The sequence below is a fragment of the Vanessa tameamea genome, chromosome 17 (genome assembly GCF_037043105.1).
Source record: "Vanessa tameamea isolate UH-Manoa-2023 chromosome 17, ilVanTame1 primary haplotype, whole genome shotgun sequence".
NCBI lineage: Eukaryota > Metazoa > Arthropoda > Insecta > Lepidoptera > Nymphalidae > Vanessa > Vanessa tameamea.
The window spans coordinates 2,359,977-2,374,582 of NC_087325.1; the positions used below are offsets into that span (position 1 = coordinate 2,359,977).

A 14,606-nucleotide genomic window follows, 5' to 3' on the forward strand; every position below is an offset into this window, starting at 1 on the left:
CGCAGGATAAAAGCAAAGAAAACAAAATCAAAATATACTTTAATCCAGTACGCTCTTAAAAACTTTTTCGAATCGTCATTTTACAAGGTTATTTTTAATATCAAAAAGAACCGGCAAGGAACTCAGTAGATAGTGTTATCCTTTTACAATAACAAAAGTACCTGTAATAATTCCAAACAATTATATTTATGTATCCTGTATGGTCATAAAGCATATCTACAAGGTTTTCTAACATTTATATAATCCTGTACCGTGAAATACATGTTTTGTTTTTTTAAACTGTATTTTAAACATACTTACAAGTTACAGTTAGAAGCAAATGCAAAGTGTTCTGTTAAATTTTATTATGTAATCGAAAAAATAATAATAACGAATTATATACCTCACTAAGGAAGTACTAACTTTATGAAGTCGAAAGCTTGATGTTAGAAGTTCATCCTTACTTGTCGTGTTTATACAATGTTTGTCACTATTTCTATAAAATCACCGGTATACCAATATAGGTATAATATATCAGCTTCCTAACTCCGGGAGTTTTACATCAGACACACTCAACAACTTCTCATAACTCTGATTCGGAATTAGAGCTGAAGGTTTCGGGATCTGTCCTATATTATAACTACTAGGCCACTGTTCCAGAGACAACTTTACCTACATAGAATTGAAATGATTATGGTTAAATATTTATTATTATAAAAAATATGGTACAGCCACAAACGTGACACGTCGAAATGTATGGTTATTGACTACATACATAGTTCCGTTCGTAAAATGAGTATATTATATCATTTATTTAATATAATATACAAATGGCGTCGAAGTAGATATATAGTATGCTCACCATGCACACAGGGAAGTAAAGGGCGACGGCTGAGAGAGACAAGACGGCATATGAACATCATACCGTTTGTCGTCACGGCATACCAGTCGAGTTTTACCTCTTAAGTCTTCACAACTCTTAAAGTTTTTGAGAGAAATATTTATAACAAAAAAGCTTACAAATGTACACGTCATGATTTTTTAAATGAATACTGTATTCAAATGAAATCAAATATATTTTATTTAGATAACCTTTACAATAAAGCTATTTTGAAACGTCAAAATTTAACGCTACCACTGTTTCGGAAAGCAGCCTCTAACGAAAAGAAACGGCAAGAGACTCGCATAGTAGCTCTTTTCAAATAAACAGATTTACAGTGCTATTTTCTACTATATAACTTTTATATGAACAGAAACGTCGGCAGCACCGATCTGAAATTTATTGGTTTTTATAGAACACGTCTAATGACAGATTTCTACTGGAACTGGTTCTAGAATGAAGATAATATTTAATTAATAAGAATAATAACACTATATTTCAGCCTATTATAGATAAGTACCTTCATAGTTATATTTATGTTTTTTCTTTTTTAATGCGAAGGTAACCTACCTACCTCTTTAGCTCATCACGACTAAACAACTAAACTAATAAAAAAATATTCATCTTAAATTATTATAAGGTTCGATCCTGTCCTCTTGGGATATCGTTGTTCCCGCGTCATCAGTTAATAAGAAATATTACTTATTACTATAATTAAATACATATATAAATAATCCTTATATATGGTTAATACATTAATTAAAATGTGTCAACCAAATTTACAACATCATGAGAATACCTGAATATTAAAGTAGGATGGTATAATAAGCTCCAAATTTACTCATAAAGTTAAATGTATTGTATGAATTTCATAATTATTAAAGCCAAGGTCGCCTATCATATTCTGACTATTCACGTTCGTGCTCTGGTTTGAGTTTTAATTTTCTTCTTACAGAATAGCTCTACATCTCCGACGTATCTTAGTTTTTACTGGTATTAGCAATTGGGAAGTTTTTACATGAATCATAATTTTAGGCAAATTTTGAATTTTTTTTGTTAAACATTTTTTAACGTTTTATAAAACATAATATACCAAAGTAACACAAAGTAATGGCAAGTGCTAATAGTTTAGCATACACGCTACACAAAATCCTTGGTAAAGACCTTCCATAGAGTGGAAGCACGCGCCGATGCTTTCAGACGCACGCAATGACAAAAACATTTTTTTTAAATATCGACCTTAATAACGGACTGTAAAGTATAATTTACTTTGAAACATTTGCTATGAAAATATTAAAAACGAATTTTAGAATTGATTTTAATGACAAGAACCTGATAAATATGTGCCTGATTACTTATACTTCCGACTAAAATATAATAGTATTATTATTTTTTTACACTCAAGGTATACTTTCAAACACCTAAAATGTGGGCTGCACTCAAGCCTTATAATGTGGTTATAACATATTAAAATTATAATACCTAAAGATCATAAAATAAATTTTCCTTTATATTTTTTGTAGTCAATTCGCTGACACTATTATCTTACTTAACCGTTAAGATCAGTCTTCGAACCAAGTAGCTCTTGGGTGATGACCAGAGTTTCGTAGAAAGGCGTTATTTTTTTTGATGATTACGGACTTAATGTTTCAAAACCCAACCCCACAACAGTAACAGCCTGTGAATTTCCCACAGTTTTCCTAAAGCCTATACCTTTGAAGAGAAGGTTTGGAGTTAATCCAATGCGGATTGGTGGATACATGTGGCAGAATTACGTTAAAATTAGACATATGCAGGTTTCCTCGCGATTTTTTCCTTCATCGTCGAGCACGAGATGAATTATAAACACAAATAAGCACATGAAAATTCGGTGGTGCTTGCTTGAGTTTGAACCCGCAATCATCGGTTAAGATGCACGCGTTCTAACCACTGGCCCATCTCGACTCGTTTATGCAAGCCCTTCTGGGTAGGTACCACTCACTCATCATACAATCTTCCACCAAACAGTGATACTCAGTATTGTTAATTTCCAATCTAAAGGGTGAGTGAGTCAAAATACAGGTACAAAGGTAACTCCTAAGTTCCCCAGAGTTGGCGGTCATATATGTAATATAACTGTTAAGTACATATTTTACACAGCGCCAATGTCTTTAGGCGATGATGACCACTAATATTCATATCACCCATTTGCCTGTCCGCTAGAATTTATTATAAAAAATTGAGTATTTGTGGCGTATTAGAATTTGATCGGCTTCAGGGGCTGCACCGGCTTTTCGGGACGTTCTCTGGAAATGCGATACTGCCAGAGTGTCTACGCAAGTTGCATCCCACACAATGATCCATCCCAATTCCCATTGAACACGAGTCTATTATGGCCCCATCAGGTCTCTAGCCATTCATCTCTGCAAAAACCGCTTGGTTCTAATTTATAAAGCGGCATTATATTTTATCATTAATATAGTTAGCGCAAAACCTTTTATAAACACATCACCCCGTCTTATAGCCGCCACATTCACCCAGACGATCGGAATTACGATTCAAGAGGGTAATGACGCTAGCATTCTTGCCACCATTCCACGCGTACATAATTTATACAGAAGCTATTGGTAATTTTAATTAATTTCGATATAAAACCGGATGGGCAAAACTAACATATTTTACGTACTTTATTTTTTGTTTATAATTCATATCGTATTCTGCGGTTAAGAAAAACGTGATGCATCGTAATTGCATATGTCGGATGAAATTTTGACACGCGATGTGTACCAAAATCTTCTCTCTAAGAGGAAAGGAACGGAAACCTATTGCGAATTAATGTTCTATTTACCAGATTACTTATAAACGCTTAGCGCGACTATGAAAATAGTGAACTAAAATTATAATTAATCCACTTTACATTATCTAATGATATGAATAATATAATTTAGATTTAATAAAACAATGCCAATTGCTATTTAAATGTGAAGTCATTTTTTAATGCACTCCCACTTAACGCTGTGTGGCCGTATAATCTCATTAAAATTTACCAATTCGCTAAGATGCGGGTTACTTAAGTGCTCGTTAACTTACAGTAAAATAACAAATTCTGTTATCGGAGATGTGCATGCGTACCACGTGCACATTCTTGGCAATCGGCAATGCGCTATCTAGTTCGTCCTCAACGGTTAACCACTTAACCTACGCATTGAGGTGAAACGGAACGTGAAATGGTGACGTGGGAAGCGGCAAAATGGAATGAAAGCGTTTAATTTGATAATCTATGGATAAATGGTCTGTGTAAATTATGTACCAGTGATACGTAAAAAAACTTTTTTGCTGTCATCATAACAATACTTAAATATTTAACTGTAGTAGTTACAGTTCGTTGTCACATTAGTCTAATTCCTCTTATTTGATGAAAAGGCTTGGAGCTCATTGCACGACGTACGTATCCAAAGTAGTAATTCAATATACGAAAAATTATCAAAAATTACCTTATTGTAATAATAAATAATTATATTGTGTGTACAGTCCGTGTAGTAGTATTCCTGTCGGTTAATTTCGAACTACTGGGGGAGGCTTGGGGCTTTTCAGTGCGCTGTTCCAATACAAGTTGATGGATAAAATGTTGCAAACTTTCATCCATTTCATGCAGGTATCCTCACTGTTTTCCTTTATCAACGAACATGATGATAATCACAAATTAACAACATAAAAAGCCAGCGATGCTTGTTTGGATTTGAACCTGCAATTCGGATTCGGTTAAGATATATTGCAGGTTTTGACAATAATAACAATGAAATAGATACACAACATATTATGATAAAGGCCCAAGTTATAATACATAGATTTCGATTGAAGGTCGCGCTTTCAAACTTGTTCAATCGTGATTGAATTTTTCTGTTACTATTACTGCTTACAAATCTCGTGATTAGTTTGCGAAAACATTGTAACCAATCTTGTGAGTGTATACGAAAATTCCAAAACCACATATAAGATAGTTTTACTTCCTTATATTTATAATATAAGTAAAATATTTATTTGCTTGATTGAAGCAACTTCGAATTTTCCCGCTTATCGAAAATGTGTTCAAACTATAGAGTTTATTACTAAAATTTCTCCTATAAAAAAAATAGAACATTACGGTATAGTATGACATTTACCGCCTTTAACTTAAGTACACGAAATGATGAAACTATTTCAATATCTAGAAATAAAATTATTCTTAATTTAATTTAAGTATTCCATTTTTAAAATATTTTCCACAGCTATTTTAAATATATTAATGTATCCAGTGGAGAAACGTAATATAATCTTAGGCGTGTCCAAAATATTTCATTCTATTCACAATGGCATTAGGAACCGGTTCAATGTATGGTACGGCACAAAATTGATCGTCCATCGAACATTTGACTTTAATAGACCTATTGCTATACTTATTATACGGCTGCAGACTCACTCGAAGTACGAGGCTCTGAGACCCGAGGCAAAGATCACAATTTTAAATCCCGTGCCTGTCAGACCTGATTGTCAGAGATTTTTTTTTTTAAAAGATATCTAGCTAATGTTAACCATTGCGCTATTGACGCTTTATTTTATCTCTCTTTGCAGTTTTGCACCCCTGTTCATCATTAATTTTACAAAACTTTAATACGTCTTGCTGTATTCCGGCTTAAAGTATATATGAACCAATGTAGTTACAGACAAAGACATAACACCTTAGATTCCATAATTAGCGGCGCAATGACCGTGTAAGGAGTAAGATACATACTTCATCTTGGAGTGCACGTTTTATGGGCACTACCATTAAGTAGTCAACTTACTCGTATGTTTTTCCATAATAATAAAAGTAACATCATGTAAAATACCTAATTAGTTAGTAAATTACTATAGTAGTTCATGTTTAAGTATAGCGCTGTATAGAGCTATGAATGCAATGATCGATTACCTTATTTTTTCCTATACGTCGGTGATAGGCTGTCACACCCACATTTTTCTCACGTCTAGTTTGGCCGGTCACAGGAGACGGCCTTGCCTCCATTACTATGTTTAGAACTTTTAAATATCGTTTCAAATTTAGGACAACTACTTTTTTACTAAACTTAAGAAATAACGTTCGCTTTTATGCTACTATCGTGAAATACATAAGTATGACTATAATTTTATCTCAAATGCAGTTGTTCACTATGTTCTTAATAAAATCTAAAATTTTCAACAGGGCCTCCTTCATGTCAGTAATATCATAAAGCTGAATTGATGTCTTGATGATTCTTTGTTAGATTTATTCAGACAAGAAAGGATACATTTATTTTATCCATGTTTTCTTGACTCAACTACCTATTGTCAATACTGCATGAAATCTAGAATTGTCATTAGTTTATTTGGTTATAGAGATGTGATTTCTATGAACAATTTAGTGACTGCAGCACTCCCAATATTAACCGTAAACCCGTTCTCTATCTTTACCAAGCATCGGATATTAAAAAAGTCATTAATCATTACGAATACATCAGAAATTATTTATATTATAATTATTTATAAATCTAAAATTCTTGTTATAAACATTGTTAAAATATTTTCTTTTTTAAATTAGAGACAGACAGAAGCGTATCAAAGATTAGCAAGCAGATTAAATAAATTATATTATATTATTAGACGTAGAATATATTTTTCATACCTAAGACCACTCGTTATTACTGTCAATAGAATTAACGTGGCAAATAATTATAATCCAAAAGCAAATCTGGATTAATACAATCGAACAACAAGAAATACAAAGATAGAACACAAAAGAAAATATATCTATCTATCTTTCCCGCTCTCACAATTAATTTAGTTACTCTCTCATCAGACTTATTTAATTTAAGTAACAAAACTAGCTGCAGCTGAGTGTGCAATCATTGTTCATGATATGATATTATGTTTCACCACGCGTGGTAACGTCGTTTGCATTTACCGGAGAAATGTTAATTGTTGCCATATGATATACATTTAATAGCAAATCACATCAAGAAATTTATATAAATTAATTTGCATTTCTTTTGATACTGGAGTTAATACTTTCTGCTGCGTGATGAAATATTTTTTTGGTTAAATAAAAGTTTTTGTTTTTATTTAGATTACCTGGACTGTCATTTACTTTATAGAAACGAAACTATAAATTTATAATATTATTGATATTAATATAATATATATTTTTAATTGTTAGAAATTGAAGATTTTTTTTTAGTCAATAATTAATTATTATTTGGATAATTTATACCAAACCAACTGTTACATGAATAATAGTACAGTAAAATAAAATGTGTTATTCTTTGTTTCAAGGGAAAACTATAGAAGTAGATTTATATATAATATATGTATATTCATATGTATTATATATGCAAGAGTTAATTCTAGATTGATTGCGCCTGATTACACGTAGACCACCAGAATTACTCGAACGAAATAATCTGATTTCCCTCGATCGCCGACTAGACGCTAAAATTCCTGCTCCGAAACGGTGTAAATTAAAAAATTAAGTGCGTTCCGTTCGCGCTTATACTAACATTAATCTTGCATTTCCCGCGTCGACTGTCGCGCCGCTAAATAACATCGCTGCACTTTCGTGTCTGAATTCACTAATTACTCGATAGAAAGTTACAATTTTTTTCACCGACCGATTCGCATCAGCGTCAACGAAATGATTTTTGTGCGTTATTTTAGTCATTATATTTATCTATGTTTAGTTTTTATACTAACAAGATGAAAGTCTGACACTACAGAATTCCGTTTGCATTCCTGCGAGCGAACTGGAGTCTGAAAGTGAATAATATACTTTACTACAATGAAAGTACGGCGGGCGGTTTATTTTTCTAATTAATTTTTTCGTAGCGAAAATAATTACACATTATCAAGTCTACGTAATATACCTATATGACCATTAATTAGCAGAGATTCAAAGTTTTAATTTTTTAGATTGTAATTTTCTTTTATTAGCTAATAATATAAGTTTCTTTATGTAAAACAAATGCGGTTGCCGTTTTTCTAATAGCATGTTATCAAATGAAAAGATACGCTTGACCATATTTATTTTTATCTCGTATTAAAATACTTAGTTAATTAAATCATATGACGTTTCTAATACGTAATAAAGTATGCATAAAATCGTTAACACATAAACCAATATAAATTTTTTAGGCATATTATACAATGCGATCGACTGGTTAACTAACGGCTGTTTTTATTTATAGAGTCGTGTTGGACATACTTGTACAATACTAATGATCACTTGGGTATTATCGCGGTTTCAATAGATACAATTTTGATAAAAAAAACTCATGAAATTATAGTGGTATTTTATCCCAGCTCTCCTATTCATAATGCTATTAATTACCACTATTGAGTTCTTAGATTTATTTGGTTACTAGTTATACTATAATTTTACAGATTATTATTACAGATTCCCTCGGCATAGGCCCTCTAGGGCCTCTATAAATTATAATACTCTAACATAGCCCGCCAAAAACCTATTATAGACACTCGAACTAAGGCAAAGGCAATGAGATTAAGACATAGACAATTTTTACAATTTTTTATTTTTATTTTAGATTCACCTATTATTTAAAGGTTCAGCCACGCTTTGTCTTCATTTCTATATGATACCAAATACATACCTAAGTACATACAGTTATACTATTTTTTCCCTATACTTACCTGTAGGTCTAGTCCTATTCTATTTAAGTTTCTTTACTGAAATATGACACTCATTTATTCTTTATGGTTCTGTAATATGTTATGGTTTTTATTTTAGCGGATAATATTTCTCCAACATTCGTCAACGTTCATCATTGACCTAATGTTGGCAAGTTTCTTTATTTTTATATTTTCAACTGTTTCTGTTTGCCGAAAATATTATATGTATAATAATTGGAATAATATATCTAGGTGTTGAAAAGTATTCTTTTAGAATATTAGCGTATGGATTTTACGGATTCTTATATGGTTCCGGTATCTTTTCCTTTACGCATTCCAATCTCCCTTTGACTTAGCAGATAATTATTGGTAAATAAAAATATTATTAAGTTATACTTTTATATTAATATATTATACTTTAAGTGAAATAATTAAATTATTATTATTTAGAAACGTCATCAGAAATTCAAAGCGCCTATGACTTATATTTAGCAACAATATTTAAAACAATACATTAGCTACAAATGTTTTAAAATAAGTCATGTAATCGTAAAAATTATTACCTACTTATATTCAATTCATTAAACAGTATTGTAGTAATTAACGTCGTTTTTTTATTTCATATGAGAAGGCGTACTGCCAAATGGTAAGTGGTCACTATTTACCAATACGCCACCAACCTGGGGAACTAAGATGTTGCCTCTTGTGCCTCTGATTCCACTGGCTCACTCGATACGGAACAATGCAATAAGCATTACTGTTTTTCCGTAGAATGTATGATGAGTGGGTGATACAGGCAAACTTTCAAAAGCCAAGCAAAAAAAATTTATTGGTACTTAATTGATCATGGGTTAATTTAGTAATTAAAAGTACTGCTTTGTATAGTTAATGTTTTTGTGAATCGTGTAACTAAAGATCCACCAAATAAAAAAATCAAAACGAGATATAATGTTTATCAATATTCTCTAAACTCTATTTAAGATATATTCCAATTACATATACCGTGTTAACGGTAACAAGACAGTCATCATATATATATGTATATCAAGGTAGTAAAATCCGATATAGCAAGGTGAAGGCATAAAAAAAAATTAATAATCAATAATTTATTTATTTAAACCTAGCGTTTATTTTCGTTCGATCAGGTGTTTTATATGTATTATTAAGAGTCGATAAGCACTTCCACTAAACATTATTCAAGACATACACATTATGTGATAATACATTGTCGATATTAGCGCAGATTAAGCGCCGAAAACACTAATGGGAACAAAAAATATATTTACACACATTAGGGGAAACTGGGGACACTTGATCACCATTTTGGTTTCTTGCTTATATTTTTTTCAAATTTAGTTCTATAAAATTAATACATACATGTTTATTACTACGTGCACGTTTATTACTGTTTCCCATTATTTGATTATTATATTTATGAGTGCTCATTTTTTTTTTTGCATTTTCCTAAAACTTTCCAAAAGGAACAAGTGTCCCATATTCTGGGAGACTTGATCCCAATAACGGGTAGACTTGATCATAGGGGATCAAGTCTGCCTAATGCAAACCTTAAATAAATGAAAACCCGGTTTGGTTATAAAAGTATCATTTATTATAACAAAATTATGAATATAATTACCTTTATGTCTTAAGTATTAATTTTAGTGACTATTGAGCCTCAATCTCAATGTAAGTTCTACATTTTCATAAATCTAATAAATATTAACAGGTTTTATTGAAATATCTTGTAATAACTCTATTCATATCACAAATTATTAACTCTTAGAATGGAGTCTTAGCATTTTTATATGAACTGACCATCACCTAAAGGTTAGACTTACATTAGCAACATTTGAAAATCACGTTGGTAATTAAATAACTTCTAATACTCAAACTTTTTAAATCACAAACTATCATTAACTCTCTTTATATTAATCTCAAGGAAATTTAACAAACATAAATAACTTTGACAACTAGAAACTACTAATAACATCAGGTATTCATATCACATATTTGCTTTGCAAGATCTAGAAAATTTAGAAAGGTGTGCACTCTTTTTAGGTAACAACCTAACGTTGAATATTAAATTTTCTTAAGGATTTAGTAAAACTAAATGAGATCACTCGTTTGCTGTTAGACCACCTGAGTTCAGATGGATTTTTTTTTTACTATTTGGTATCTAGCCACTTCAGCAACATCGTCATTTATAGACCACTTGAATTTATTGTCGTCGATTTTTTTTCCAAATTTTATAATGTAACCAGAATCTGTAACAGACTGAATTTGTCCAACATAACGATGTACCAAATTTTTCATTGATATTAAATTGACAATAACCCTATCGTTAGTTTCTGGCGACATGTCATTTCCATGATCATCTTCAGATTCACAACTAGATGAAACGTCATATTCATCATCATTTTCATCTTCAGACATATTATAAGTGGAATCTGGTGATGGAGGCAATTCATTATCATCTTCCGATGAAGATTTTGCCTTCTGCGTAGACCCTTTAAAGTTCCGTTTAACTCTATTCACCTTTTTGTCGACTGGTTTATTTATCTTTTTGTTCTTTTTTTTTCTTCTTTTTAATAGTTCCTCAACCAACTTTTCTTTTTCAGGTGTATCAGTCAAGATTTTTGTTGATCCTTTTTTACGACCTTTCTGGGTTACCTGTCGGTAGCCAACTTTCGGGAATGGTTTTATTTCCTCAGGAGTCTTAAAACATTTTAAGATTTTTGAACAACCTGGTTGTGGACTTGATGGAGCAGCTGTCTTTGTAGAAGATTTGTGTGTACTCGATATCAGGATCTCATTTGGATTAACAGAGTTTGATGTGAATTGTTCCGGTATAATCGCATCTTGTGTGGTATTTTCAGGTTCTTTCGGGTTAACCTCAAAGTCTTGAAGTGTTGCGTCAGATAGAATTGATGTTGAAGCTGATCGTTGTGGAGACAAAAGTTCACAGTTTTGTGATTGGTCATTCTCATCAGTGCGTTCTGGATTTGTTTCAGTAACTAAAGGCCTGTCCGTAACATACGACGAGAGAAATTCATCATCGGTGAAAATGTCGTTTATTGAAGGGATAAATCCCAGTTACTCGAAATCCGCTCAGAATATTCTGAGGTGTAAAAGCTTTTGGAAATGCTTTCCCAAGTAATTCCGACGTTTCATAAATCGTTATAGTTTTGCCAGGATTCTGGTCCATCCAATCGCTACAAACAGTATCATAATAGGCTTTGAGTGGTCCAAACACTGTTCATTTTTGGTTTACTATAGACAACAAAGACTTATGCTGCCAATATAAAAAATAGAAAAAGCGTTTAGTTTTTGATTTATCACTGGGTGATCAAGTCTCCCCAGTCTCCCCTACACAAAACCTATGAAAAGTTGCTACATTGCACAATGTTTTGACATATAATATTAATTTAAAGTAGTTAAAACTATATAACAATAAAATCACTAATCAGTGTCCCTTAAAAGTAATGCTTCTTGCTTGTAATTCAATCATGTGGAATACTGTGGCGTTTTATCGTTTGTTTACATTTTACGCAACACGGATTACTAAGAATATCTGTCATTTTTCATTTCTGAATCTGTCATACTGTTCTTTGGATAATGAATACTGATAGTGATAAGTTTCAAACCGATAAATACTTGACAAATGAGTAGTCTCTCTTTTACCTTATACATACACACTGACTGCGAGTTCCAAATTCTGACCTATTTTCAATTTGTTTATGTGTACTAAGCTTAAATATTAAATCTATACTATGTCTACTGTATCATTCATTAAATCAACAAAAGGCAAAGTTATACTTGCTACAGTAGCGGCTTTACATCTGGCAATTTACGTAGTGAAACCATCTTATTTCAAGGGCAATGAAGATAAGAAAGGTTACGAAGCGCCACCTAAATATCTGCCATAGAACAGTACGACCTTGGTAAAGATCTGAACCCGGAAATTATTCGCACACAAAAAACAAATACATTCAACTGATTCATGATTTATAAAACAGCCGCAGTTTCCGTAGCTAGTCTGCTTCGTAAAGGTTTGTCAAGTAACATCACAAGAACAATGAGTTCAGGAAGATATAAAGTATATATTACTCGCTCTGATATGCCTGAATGTGGGGTTGATTTGCTTAAAAAACAGTGAGTGTATCTGTGACTTCATAGAAACAAATATTTTATTTTTTACTTAAAACTTAACCTTAAAGAATCAATTAATGTTTTTTCAAAATACATTTAGTTTTTTATTATCTAGGAACTTCCAGTAATATTTAATCAATATATTTTTTTCATTTATAGATGTGAAGTTAAAATGTGGAGCAAAGCATCTCCCATTCCACTCGATGAGTTTAAGAAGTCAATATGTGGTGTTAATGCTATTTATTGCTCTCTTACTGATAAAATAAACAAAGAGATTCTCGATGCTGCTGGATCGGAGTTAAAAGTTGTAGCAACAATATCTGTTGGTTATGACCACATTGATGTTGCAGAGTGTAGGAAACGGGGTATTAGGATTGGATACACACCAGATGTATTAACAGATGCCACCGCGGAACTTACAGTAAGTTGTCTTGTTATTACAATATAATAACATATATATAACATATAACAAGAAATAGGTGGTCAGACATACACAATAGAAAATTTGCAATGAGAAATACAAGTGTAGCTATTTCAAACAAAATAATCACTGTATATTCATTGCCTATTACCTTATTTTTTATGGCATTGGTTGGCGGACGAGCATATGGGCCTCCTGATGGTTAGTGGTCACCACCGCCCATAGACAAAGGGGCTGTAAGAAATATTAACCATTCCTTACATCACCTATGCACCACCACCCTTGGGAACTAAGATGTTATGTCCCTTGTGCCTGTGATTACACTGGCTCACTCACCCTTCTAACCGGAACACAACAATACTGAGTACTGCTGTATGGCGATAGATTATATGATGAGTTAGTGGTACCTACCCAGACAGGCTTGCAAAAGACCTACCACCAAGTGAAGTTTTATCTTATAGACAACACAAGTTACAAGGTTTATAACATATGAACACAAAGCATATTCATGTACTAATATTAATATAAAATATATCTTTCTTATTGTGTACTTACTAACCAACAAAGATAAAAATTGCAGATGGCTCTGTTATTGTCCACATCCAGACGTCTTCCAGAAGCACAACATGAAGCTAAAACTGGAGGTTGGGTATCTTGGGCGCCTACATGGATGACAGGACCTGGCCTAGCTGGATCTACTGTTGGCATTGTAGGATTGGGCAGAATAGGCCAAGCTATTGCGAAACGCATTAAGTCATTCAATCCCTCTAAGATTCTCTACTTCAACCGAAGTGAAAAACAAGAAGCAAAGGAATTTGGTGCTATGAAAGTGAGCTTTGATGAACTTTTAGCGCAGTGATTTTGTCATATGTTCTACTGCATTAGTACCAGAGACAAAGGAGATGTTCAATAAAAGTGCATTTGAAAAAATGAAACGTACAGCCATTTTTATAAATACAAGTCGAGGTGGCACTGTTGATCAGAATGCTTTGATTGAAGCACTTCAGAACAATACAATAAGAGCAGCCGGCTTGGACGTTACCACTCCAGAACCTTTACCATTAGACAGTCCATTATTTAAACTAAAGAATTGTGTTGTCTTACCTCATATTGGTAGTGCTACCATAGAAACTAGGAACACTATGAGTGAATTAAGCGCTAAGAACATACTAGCTGCTTTGAATGGTGTTGACATGCCTGCTGAATTAAAGTAACAGTGCTAATTATGGGTTTTGACTAGTATAATATATTTTTTGTGGATTTTACCATAATTATTTGATAATAATATATAATATTAAAGTTGATATGTTGTTATTTCATTATTTGCTATAGATTTTAATGAATTTTTTTTGTTGCTGAAATTTTTAATGGATGGAGTTAAAAGAAATCTCATATTTCTGGAATATATGTTATTTAAATAAAAACTTTAAACAGCACACATATTTCATCGAAAAATAAATATCTTAAAAATTCCTTACTTTGGTTGAACTTCACGATTTCATATCAATAGCCATATGATTTTTC

At 32.2% G+C, this 14,606-nt stretch overlaps 1 protein-coding gene across 1 annotated transcript; it reads left to right on the forward strand.

The window, feature by feature from the left end:
- Positions 1-12,114: 12,114 nt before the first annotated feature.
- On the forward strand, positions 12,115-14,386 carry LOC113400386 (glyoxylate reductase/hydroxypyruvate reductase). Its single transcript, XM_026639940.2, is given in 4 exon segments — positions 12,115-12,664; positions 12,821-13,082; positions 13,663-13,931; positions 13,933-14,386. Coding segments are annotated over 4 exon segments (1,047 nt in total). The 5' UTR covers positions 12,115-12,512; the 3' UTR covers positions 14,297-14,386.
- The last annotated feature ends 220 nt before the right edge of the window (positions 14,387-14,606 follow it).